Source organism: Mustelus asterias, chromosome 7, assembly GCF_964213995.1.
Source record: "Mustelus asterias chromosome 7, sMusAst1.hap1.1, whole genome shotgun sequence".
Classification (NCBI taxonomy): domain Eukaryota; kingdom Metazoa; phylum Chordata; class Chondrichthyes; order Carcharhiniformes; family Triakidae; genus Mustelus; species Mustelus asterias.
In genome coordinates, this window is record NC_135807.1 from 127867912 (window position 1) to 127880464 (window position 12553).

General features: G+C 38.4%; 1 protein-coding gene across 7 annotated transcripts in view; it reads left to right on the plus strand.

Moving 5' to 3' along the window:
• Positions 1 to 12553, plus strand: part of LOC144495938 (protein MTSS 1-like) — a 180854-nt gene that overhangs the window by 21794 nt on the left and 146507 nt on the right. For all 7 annotated transcript variants that reach the window (XR_013498361.1, XR_013498362.1, XM_078216806.1 and 4 more), the window contains exon 3: positions 1297 to 1370. Coding sequence is in view for 5 of the 7 variants with exons in the window: in XM_078216806.1 (XP_078072932.1) it covers positions 1297 to 1370 (74 nt within the window). In the remaining 2 variants the exon portion in view is untranslated. The remainder of the gene's footprint in view (positions 1 to 1296; positions 1371 to 12553) is intronic.

Here is a 12553-nt window from a genome sequence, read left to right on the forward strand (position 1 = left end):
AAAGAATCTCTCCGCCTCGACCCTATCCAGCCCCTTCATTATCTTATAGGTCTCTATAAGATCCCCCCTCAGCCTTCTAAATTCCAACGAATACAAACCCAATCTGCTCAGTCTCTCCTCATAATCAACACCCCTCATCTCTGGTATCAACCTGGTGAACCTTCTCTGCACTCCCTCCAAGGCCAATATATCCTTCATATAATTATGATGTGTTGTGCACCACAATGGATACATTCTCCACTCCATCCAAAAGCTACCTAATCTGGAAAAGGTGGAAAAGTAGATTGATAAACCCAGGCCCTAAAGGAAAATAAATTTGGAAAGTTCCCCTCTGATCCCCTTGTTGTTCACAGTTAGTCTGGGTGACCACTCTATACCTCTGACTAATGTTGTACAATACAACATTACTGTACAAGGGGATTTGCATTTCAATCAGAAATTGGCCTAATTCTTTCTTGATGGAATCATCTTGGTAACAAACGACCTGATCCACATGTCCACTATTATTTGGGAAAATATGCAATTCTTGGTAAACCTAGTAGACGTTCACAAGTTGGATATCAGCATGCATCTCTTGATGCTGTCCAGCTAAGAAATACAGTCAGGGAAAGTTTTTATACATTCTATTTCTGCTGTAGCAATCTGATGAGTCTCCTCTAAGCAAAATCTCACTATGGTTCTTAATCTTACCTTGAGCAAACAAATGCCATTTTTTTCCCCGTCGGCTTTATACTTGGAACAACTACCTAGTTATTACTCTATTATAAAGCAGCTACTTGAACTAACTTCTCTGTTTTTGCTGAACAGTTTTGATTCAGTTTAGGATGATCAATTATACATAGTTGAGTGGGTTGGGATTATTTGGGGAAATAGTGCAGAAATCCTTAGGGATGGATGTTCCAAGTTACTTTCCCAGTGAAGATATTCAATATCTCTCATTCGTGCAGTGGACATTAAACTGCAGCCAAAGAATGGGTATTACATTCAGTATTGATCCCAGCAAACTAGCAACTCTTAAAATTGGATTAGCTGGATTACCCTTCAGTTCTATATTGGAGAATTTGGCAAGGTTGAAGCTGTTATCACAAAATGGGGTACATGATTTTTTAATTTATTCCTTTTAACTGGTTTGGCTAAACTGTTCCCGAGCACTAAAGAGGGAAATATAACCCTTCATATCTATCAATAGTGTGGAACTATTGTATATGCATTTAAAAGGAATAAAATAAATAAATCTCTTGGAGGCTTCATTTATTAGGTTAAAAATGTCTTCATGTTTTTTTATTTCTGTTCCAGGACAACGGTGATGGCTGCTGCTGCCTTTTTGGATGCCTTTCAGAAAGTGGCAGACATGGCTACAAATACCCGTGGTAAGTAGTCCTAAGTTTAGTGGCTCCTGCAAGATTTTAACTGGGTGATTTGCTTTCCAGTGAGGTTGCATTTGTATAATACTTTCAATGTGTTTCTATGCATTTAATAATTAGGTACTGCCACATGTCGACCTTTAAATCATAAACATGAAGGACAACTAGTATGAGAAACTGTGGTAATGTTAGCATCTGTGGAGAGAGAAACATAGTTAATGTTTTGACACTCAGAACTGAAGGAACATAGAAATATGGAGGGTTTTATGCTATTGAAAGGAGAGGGGGATAGAAGAACAAAAAAGGTCTAGGATAGGGCACGGGTGGGAGTGAATAAATGGCAACCCGGTGTCATGGGACAAAGGGTGTGGTAATGGTTGTAGTTTTTCATAAAAGCATTTGTCCAGAGTAAGTGTGAATGGCATAATAATGAGCAGCTTTCTCCGAAAGCAAAAACATGAAAAACAAGATTCAGAACGACACTTGGCGAGAAACAGAATCAACTTGGGGGACAGATTTCATGGTCTGACATGGCCTCCTGGACTTAACATTAAGTGGAGATGCCGGCGTTGGACTGGGGTAAACACAGTAAGAAGTTTAACAACACCAGGTTAAAGTCCAACAGGTTTATTTGGTAGCAAAAGCCACACCGGTGGCTTTTGCTACCAAAGGTCGACATGTGGCTTTTGCTACCAAATAAACCTGTTGGACTTTAACCTGGTGTTGTTAAACTTCTTACTGTACTTAACATTAAGTCCAGGAGGCTGCAAAGTAAAATGTCCAAGAAAATTGGTTCACAAAGATTAAAGCAAATTACTGCAGGTGCTGGAAACTGAAACAAAAACAAAGTGCTGGAAAGTCTCAGCAGATCTGACAGCATCTGTGGAGAGAGAACAGAGCCAACGTTTTGAATCTGGATGACCCTTCGTCAGGACTGGTAAAGTAAAGCCTCGTGTTTATAAATAATAGATATATTAACCAAAAATCTGGTTTAAAGTCCCTTCTGTTCTTTTCTAGGCTGAAAAACTCATTGTATAAGCATCTGTAGATGATGATGGTAAAGGAACAGCTGTAGCATATTCCTTTATGCTGGTGTAGAAAAGAAGAGTATAATTAATGCTGTCAATTATTTGGAGGCACTTGTTTTCGGGGGCGTTGCTTATACAGACAGTTTATAAGCTGACTTTTGGACCAGTTAGTTTTAGTTTAGTTGAGAACTATAGGAAATTTAGATTTGTGTATGGACTTAAATGAAAATTTAATATGGTAACATTTTGTTCATAAAGAATTGGAAATGTTATGTTGTAGCAAAAGCAATGTTGAAATTATCTTGATCTAGATTAAAATTGAAAGGATTTCAACATAAATTCTTTCTGTTTGCCCACTATACCTTTGTAAGACAAAATGAGTGAATGATGCTACTTGACTTCTCATAAGTTACTGCTTTTACAGACTGCAGTGTCCAGTCAGTTAGGTTCACTCTACCCCCCAAAACATTAAAATCTTCTTTAACAATAATGCTTTTCATTAGTGCTTTGTATTCTGAAGTCTAGTCCAGGTTTTCCAAATGGCTCTCTTAAAGCTTTCACTCCACTTTTAACAATGGATCCAGTATCCAGGTTTTGCACCACCCCTTTAGGATTTCTTTGTCTTGACTGCTATACAAACTATTCACAATTTCTTTAACCTGCATTTCCCAGATTCTATTAAAATGGCATCAAACTTTTGATTTACCTGATTTTTGCGTCCCCTCTTTAAATCTGGTTGCTGCAATTATCTCTTAAACTCAAAGCACTTTGTTTACTGTTCTATGAATTCCTCTGAACAATACCTTGGTCTTTTGGCATCTTGAGATATTCTTTCTGTCCCAATTCCCAGATTATCTCGACAGTTACTGGTTCTTTGGCAAGCCTTTCAAAAAAACACTCTACTGTTCTATTTTTACGATCTCGCACATCCCCACATTATACTCCACCTGCCATCTTGTTGCCACTCACTTAACCTGTTTATATCACTTTTCAGCCTCTGTATCCTCCTCATAACTTGCAATTCTCCCTAGCTCTTATATCATCAGCAAACTTCAATATATTACTTTCTTTTACTTAAGTCTAAGTAATTAACAAAGGCTATAAATAGCTATGATCACAGTTGCACCACTCGTCTCAGCCTGCTAACTTGCGAGTGCCCCATTAATGCCTACTTTTTGCTTCCTATTTGTTAACCAATCCTCTATCCATGTTTATATATTACCCTCGATTCCATGAGCCTTTATCTTGCCTATTAACCTTTTGTGTAGCACCTTATGGAATGTCTTTTGGAAATCCAGGTATACTGGTTTCCTTTTATCTAACTTACTTTTTGCATCCCCAAAAATTCAAATCTGTCCAACAGGATTAGGATTTTGAACTTGATCATCCATATTCAAAATGAATGGTGGAGCAGGCTTTAAGAACCAAATGGCTTACTCCTTCTATTTCCTATGTTTCATAAAACCATGTTTACTTTGTTTGATCACGCACCTATTTTCTAACTATTATTAAGACTTCTTTAAGAATAGATTCCAGCACTTTCCAAACAACTGACGTCAGACTAACTGGCCTGGAGTTCTCTATTTTCTCTCTCCTTCCTTTCTTGACAGTGTAATATTTGCTAATTTCCAATTTGCGGAATCTAGGGAGATTTAGAAAATCATAGCCAGAGCATCCATTTTCACTGCAGCTGTCTCATTTTAAACCCTTGGATATAGGCCATCAGGTCTCTGTTTCTCAGGGATCAGGTCTCTTTAGCTGCTCTCTTCCTTTTCATATACTTATAAACGCTCTTACAATCTTTTTATATGCCACAGTAGTTTGCTCTCATTCTATTTTGTTCCGTTTTATACCAACGTTTTGATGGCTTTTTTGCTGCTTCCTAACAACCCTCCCAATCCTCGCATGCTACTATTTAAAAAAATTTATTTCCACCTTCTCTTTTGATTACTTTCCTTAACTTCCCTATTAAGCCACAGATGGATGGACCTTGCTGAACTTTTGTTTTTCAATGGAATGTATTTTTGTTGAATATTATGTTGAACATTTTGAAGTGCCTTTAAATGTTCCCCACTGTTTATTTACAGCTATTCTATCCTCACACTCATGTAATTGGCTTTGTTTAAAGATTCTTGTTAATGATGCTTTCAAACATAACAATGAATTCAATCATATTATGATCACTAGTTCCCAGTGGATCCTTCACTGTGAAATTACTCATTAACTCTGCCCCATTACACAATACTAGATCTCATATAGCTTTATTCCCGGTTAGTTCTACAAAGTACTGTTCTATTCAAACTGCCAAGAAAACATTCTACAAACTCATCTTTGAGACCCCTTGCCTATTTGATCCTTTTTATATGAAGATTCAAATTCCACACAATTGTCTTTGATGCACGCTTAAATATTTTGTTTAGTGCTTTGTTCAGCAGTATGACAACCATAAGAGGGCCTATAAACTACTGTGTTTCCTGATCCTTGCTATTCCTAATCTCCATCAGTACTCATTTTACTTCATTATCTTCTGAGACAGGATCTTTCCTCAGTAATACCCTAAGATCATCCTTTGCTTTCCATTCTGCCTGTCTTTTTAAAATACTGTGCACTCTGGAATATTTATTTCCCAGCCTTGGTCACCATGAATCGTGTCTCTGAAATGCCGATTAGATCCAAACCATCTGTCTTGTTGCGGATGCTTTGGCATTTGGGTAAAGTGTCTTTAATTTCATTTGTTTACTACCATTCCCTGCATGAACCATATCTTATCATCTCTCAAAGCTTCTCCATCATCTACAAGGCTCAAGTAAAGACTGTATTAGAATGTTCAGAGCTCACCTAGATGAATGCAGCTCTGACAGTACTTAAGAAGCTTGATTATCATGCAAGATAATTTACTTCGGCCCCAGAGCCACTGAACTCCGTATCCACCCTTCTACAACTGGTGCATGTACAATTTACAAAATACACTGCTGTAATTCACCAAGCTGAATTTGACAGCACGTTTCCTATGACTTTTACCGCTGAGGAGATTTAGAACATCATGCCATGGAACACAGTCACCTGCAATTTCTCCTCCAAGTTCTTCATGTGGACATGTATTGCTGTTCAGAAATTATTGGTGGATCATGGTTCTGGAATTCCCTACTGAACACCATCAGTACATAAAACTGTAGCAGTTCAAGGGGATAAGCCACCGCCACCTGAGGCAGTTAGAGAAGCAATAGTCTTTTTCAGCATTGCCCAGTTCCTGAGAACATTTAAAAAAATGGACATTTGCTTCTGTAACTCTGTTATAGCTGGTCCTTCTATAATGAGCAAGAGGACTTGGGTATTTGTGTGCATAAATCATTGATGGTGGCAGGGCAAATTGAGGGAGCAGTTAAAAAAGCAAATGGCATACTGGGCTTTATCACTAGAGGCATAGAGTACAAAAGCAACAAAGTTACAGTAAACCTGTTTAAAACACTGTTTTGGCCTCAGTTAGAATATGGCGTCCAGTTCTGGCTTTCACACTTTACAAAGGATGTTAAGGCATTTGAGAGAAAATGCTTCGTGAAAATGGATGTGGGGATGAGGAACTTCAGTTATGTGGAAAGATTGGAGAAGTTGGAACTTTTCTTGAGCACATTGAATGGAGATTTGAGAGAGGTGCTCAAAATCGCGAGGGGCCTGGATAGAGCAGGTGGGGGAAGAATGTTGCCATTACTGCAAGATTGGAGAACCCTGGAGCACAGATTTAAGGTATTTGGTAAAAGAAGTAACGGTGACATAAGGAAATACCTTTTCGTGCAGCAAGTGGCTAGGATCTGGAATGCATTGCCTGAGAATGTGGTGGATGCAAAGTCAGTTGAAGTGTTCAATAGGGAATTGGATCATTTTATCTGAAAATTGTATGTAGGACAATGGGGAGAAGGTCAGGAGAGAGGCACTAGGTGAATTGCTCCTTCAGAGAGCCATAGGAACACAATGGCTGAGTGACCTGCACCTTTGCTGTCACTATTCTATTGGATGATAAACGTGAGCAATGCATAGAGATGATTTTATTTGCTTCGGTTAATTCTTGGATATGGTTTCATGGGTACCAGCAGCACCTCCATACCTTGTCCCAGATGAAGTTGTTCAGGTATGAACCTTGGCTAAATTACTGGCACATGTTGTCATTGGTGGCTGCTCTGGGCACAGTGTAAACTTCATTGGGTAACCACTTTAGAAGAATCTGGTTAGTATTGATGCGGACTTCAGTGGGTATCCACTTTTGTACAAGATTTTAATTTCCTTATTAACAATTAAATGGAAACAAAGAGCATAGCTACATGTCACTGATGCTTGATGTCGGCTTTCTTTGGTACCTGACGGAAATCCAGTTACAGTCTTTGTAAAATAGCTCAATTCTTGACTCTAAATAGTTTGATGCATGAAGTAAAAGTAAGCTAAAGGATTTTAAATATTGACTTGGTTGTCGCATATTATAGTTAGGAGACTGATCTGTTGCCTCTGGATGGCTTTATACCTTTAATGTTACAAAGTGAATGTCAGTATTTCCTCATTTCAATCTAAGCTTTTATACTTTTAAAGCAAACAAAACCATTAACTTGCATTGGTTTGAAGGAAAGTGTTCACACTTCAACTTTGGTTCCACAGTCTCATCTGACTGCTGGAATTAGGAGAAATTTTTAAAACCTGAGGTTTGCAGTTGATGAACGTACTTCATTATCGCTGTGGGTGTTTAATTTATTTTGTGTCAGCAATGTTGTGGTTGGAAACATTAAAATTACTGATTTTATTGCAACTTTATTTTCCCCAGCAGAGTCAGGTTTTGGTACATTTTGGTGTACTTGTGTTTGAGGAAGTTATTTTCAGCTGCTGCCACCCACGGTGATTTATTGATGAGACTAGCTTCTGGAAGTAGGTGCATTACAAAGGTTTTTTTTGTTAAAGTCCACATGTTTCTGTTTTGTTTTTGCTTTTTTGGGGGGGGCTTCGGCAGCTGCATGTTGGCTATTTAGTACAGTTACTGTACTTTGTGAAAATATGCTCTGAGGCATAGGCCATAAAATTGCTTAAATTGTACAAGTGTACATTTAGCATTGATCTTTTCAGCAAATCAAATCATAATGTTTGGTCTGCTGAAAGAATTGCTACTTCCGAAATGTCCGGAAGTCCTTAATTAAGGTTTCTGGTGGAAAAATGTCAGTAATTTGTTTTAAACCTGTATATCTGCTTTTGAGTATTGATATGATCTAAAGAGGCATAAGCTGCTGTTTGCACAATTACCAACTCCTTTTGAACTTGTTACCAACTTGTATTTGAGTTTTGGCCAGATTAGACAGGCAGGCTTTTTAATGCATTAAAGGTGCTGACTATCTTGTGAAAATGCTGATATAATTTTTGCTATATCATATAATTTCTTTGAGTAAATTTTTTTTGTTGTGTTAAACAGTGAATATATTTTGATTTGATTTATTATTGTCACATGTATTAACACAGTGAAAAGTATTGTTTCTTGCAAGCTCTACAGACAAAGCATACTGTTCATAGAGAAGGAGAGTGCAGAATGTAGTGTTACAGTCATAGCTAGGGTGTAGAGAAAGATCAACTTAATGCAAGGTAAGTCCATTCAGAAGTCTGACAGCAGCAGGGAAGAAGCTGTTCTTGAGTCGGTTGGTACGTGATCTCAGACTTTTGTATCTTTTTCCTGACAGAAGAAGGTGGAAGAGAGGATGTGAGGGTGTGGGGTTCTTAATTATGCTGGCTGCTTTGCCGAGGCAGCGGGAAGTGTAGACAGAGTCAATGGATGGGAGGTTGGTTTGTGTGATGGATTGGGCTACATTCGCGACCTTTTGTAGTTCCTTGTGGTCTTGGGCAGAGCAGAAGCCATACCAAGCTGTGATATAACCAGAAAGAATGCTTTCTATGGTGCATCTGTAAAAGTTGGTGAGAGTTGTAGCTGACATACCAAATTTCCTTAGTCTTCTGAGAAAGTAGAGGCATTGGTGGGCTTTCATAACTATAGTGTCGGCATGGGGGGACCAGGACAATATATTGGTTGTGTGCAAGATATGTACTTGGGAGGAGAACATTTAATAAATCCTTTTGGAGAGGAGAAAAGATTAGTTAGAATTTGGCTTGCATTAAACTTGGCACATGTTAGGCTTTTACTTGATCATTTACACCCATTAATTTTGCTGCAAACTTGTAACACTGTCCAGCCTTTTTTATTTTCCAAGTGGTACATGCAATGGATCCATATCAGCTAATCTGCTGTTTTGAAGTCTGTGCGGACTGGATTTTGAGGAAACAATAAATATTAGTTTCAATTATACTTAAGAATAAGGCACCATTCTCATTAATCTGAAATACAGGGTGACCTACATGTTAAGACTTGAACCAGCATCATATTATCTAAACTAAGCAGTCTCATAACCAATGGGAAATGATGGAAGTGACTCAAACTGTACAGCTAAGTCACACCTACTTGCCAATAATTTGTTTGCATGTGCAAAATATAGATTTCACCAGAAATGACCTGCTTTAGATCTCATTGCAGCCTCAATTCAAAGTTTAAAGTTTATTTATTCGTCACAAGTAAGCTTACATTAACACTGCAGTGAAGTTACTGTGAAAATCCCCTATTGTGAAAACCCCAATTCAAATGTAATTGCATGATGGGAATGCGGAGGAACGGTGAAAGTCGTTGCCATTAGCAGGACATCATTTGACTCATGAGATCTAGCAAAACTAAACGGGTGGTGGTGGGGTTGGAGGCTGTTGGGTGATTAAACGTCAGTAGCTGGAGATTAACTGACACGAGGGAACGTGACTACGGTTGTCATTAGTGCCATTCATTACAGCCTTAGGGGATTACTGCCAAAGTTCCTCAGGGAAGCACTCTCAGGCCAATTACCTTTAAGCTGCTTTAGCAATCTGTCTGTTTGCTAATAAATCCAGTGTCAAACTCCAGACATAGATCCTACAATGATGAAGCAACTCATGCCAAGCTATGAGAACATCTGGATTGTATTCTATTTTGGACAGATGAGTGGCAGTAGCATGCATGCAAGTATCACCTTCAGTAAGTAAGGCCCAACAATCCTACTCTGCGCTTCAATAATGCTGTAATATCATGTAGTTATCGTTGACCAGAAAGCTAATGGGATCAGCCATTTCAGCAGGGATGCAGAGGCTAGTTACTATATGATGAATTCTTTACCTCCGAACCCTTCAAGGCTTTTCCACCATCCATAGATTTAAGTCAGGAATTTAATGGAATATTCATGACTCATCTGGATGGATATAGCTGTGGGATATTCACTACTATTCAGGGTACAGTATTCTGCATGATAAGTGATCCTACCATTGGAACTTATTTAATCCCTCTGCCACTGGATGAATTGCAGTAACTCGCCAAGCTTACTGAATAGCATCTCCCAGCATGAATCCTCTACTACCAAGACAGAAGAGAACAATAATATCATGGGAACATAGTTGCCTCCAAGTCCTACATTGTTTTGACTTGTACTACCATTGCAGCCTAGCCTTTTACAATAGCCATGCATTCAGATGATTTTGTTTGTTTCAGTTGTCTCTTGTGAATGCATTGGTGCTACCATAAGAACTGGATCAGTTGAAGGAGAACACAGCCTACTGTGCAATGTAACTTTGGCAGCATTGTTCACAGCTTAAGTATTGAAATAAAAATTAGTTTATATGGCCTGTGCCGTTTAGGAAAGTAATTGAGTTTGCAGTGTCTGTTACAGCAGCAAAGTTGAATGACTTGGGATGATTTCCTTCCTGTCTATTTTTTGTGATACTAGAGAATTTGTTTGCTTATAAAATGAAATAATGGGAATCAAAACAAAGTTTATTATTTTGCCAACATTTTGATTGCAATCTAATAATTATTGTTCTTTACATATTGCAGTTGAAATGTTCTCGTGTGTGTGCGTGTATATGTCTTATAGGTCTTACTGAGTGAAGTGCTATCTTCCATTTCCCCATATAAATTGCCAGCTGACCGTACTTCTGCAGCAGTTGATTGTGAGCAATTCCTTTTTCCTTTTTAAAAGGTATTCAGTTTATTTTTAAGTGACATTTCCTGTCATGAGGAGCTACAGTTAGCTGATTTTTCCCCAAAGCTATTTATGTTGTGGTTGAAACCGGTAATAGAATTGATCAGGATGGCTGTGGCAGCTGAATTTTTTTGCCATCAGATTTTTTTATATTTCCCTTGCAGAAGTGCTGTGCTGCAAGGAAGCAGTGAGCAAAAGGGGATTAAATTGTAGTAATGGATGAAATATTCAGCAAGATCAGCACCATTGAGAGATTTTAGATATGAGCTAGTGAAGATTTTTTTTACTTTGGCTATTATCCAAAATTAAGATAAGAATATTGGCTGTCAAAACTAATTGTAGTCTTTGTAGAACTTGAGCCCTGGGGATCCTGCCTTAGGGAAGCAAAGCTCACATCAAGTATTTTTCATTCACCCTTTCTTGCTTCACAAAGTACTTGTAACCATAATCCAATGTGCTGAAAGTCACTTGGGGAAATAAAACAAGGGGGGAAATTGAGTATTGCAGATGCACACAAAGCGGTCTGCGTTGACCAGAATCCTGATTGTTTCCTTTATGATGATTTGATAGAATCAACGGGGTATAAAATCAGGCATGTGTTTCAGTGGGAGACAGTGAACCCACCAATTGTAATGTGACTATTTGGAAGGGGCACAATCAAATTGAGTTTTGATTTTTAACCAAATTATGTGGTGCTGGTATTTATTGGCCTTGTGTGTTGTATTGCATTGTGTGATTAAAGTCAATCATTACTGGCAGTACCAGAAATAACAACACATTTTTTCAAGCTGCAAAATCTTTCATATTCTGTAGTGGTTTGGTGGAGCTAATAGCCTGCCAGACATAGTGCTCAGAATGTTCAGTACATGTGCAGTGGGATTTAAGGACCTTGGTTGCTATGGTAACATGATCATGTGCCAGATTGTAGTGTTGCTGTGGGACTTGTCTTTTTTTCAGATTTTTTTGTTTTCTTTTGTTAATGGCGAATTTAATTCATGTCCACAAAACTGCACAATAAGGGTCCATTCAGGGGTGATGCAGAAGAAACCTTTTAACTTGTATAGCTTTTAATGGCTTTTAATTTCTTAGTAGTTATTGACCATCTGCATTTGGCAATCTAAGGTACTCGTGCTTGTAAATCAGAGTAAGCTGTGCATCAACTGCACAATTACAAGCTGAAAGCTAATTATCATTTTGTATGTTTAAAATTAAATGGTTTGTGTCCTGATGTTTCAGCTGGTGAAAAATGTATGAGGAACATTACTCTGCAATTAACTCCCTTTTATTTGACCTTTGATGAGCTGATGCGTAACCCTGGTTAACAAAGTAAGGAAGTGTTCCATCCCGAAGCATTGCCATTCTTTAATTGGTTGAAAAGAAAATGCCCAAAACTAGAAATGTTTGTCTCGAAAGGACTGAGTTTTGTGCTGCTCTGTCAGTAAGGTGTATACATTGCTGAGATGCTTGCATGTTGGACGACTTCAGTGGCTCCTCTCGTTGGCCCTCCATAACTGGCAGTCACGTATCTATAATTCTGTCACTTTTTATGCTGCTGATAAGGCAGACCTATTATAAGATCATAGCATCATAATAAATAAGAGCAGGAGTCAGCCATTTGGCCCTTCAAGCTTGCTCTGCCATTCAGTCAGTTTATAGCTGATTTGATTGTGGGCTTAACTCCACTTTCTGCCTGTCCTCTATAACCCTTGACTCCCTTGTATGTCAAAAATCTGTCTAATTCAGCCTTGAATATATTCAATGGCACAGCCCCTACTGTTCTGTCTGGAAGAGAATTTCAAAGACTAACAATCATAGAGCCATAGAGATTTACAGCATGGAAACAGGCCCTTCGGCCCAACTTGTCCATGCCGCCCTTTTTTTTTTCTTGAGAGAAGAAATTCCTACTCATCTCAGTTTTAAATGGGCGATTCCTTATTCCTTATTTTGAAAACTGTGCCCCCTAGTTCTAGATTTTGCTCAACCGTTCCTCACAAGACAACCCCAAATCACAAGAACCAGTCTGGTGATTGCTTCTGAACTGCTTCTAATGAAAGTATCTCCCATAAGTAGGGAGACCAAAACTGTTCAC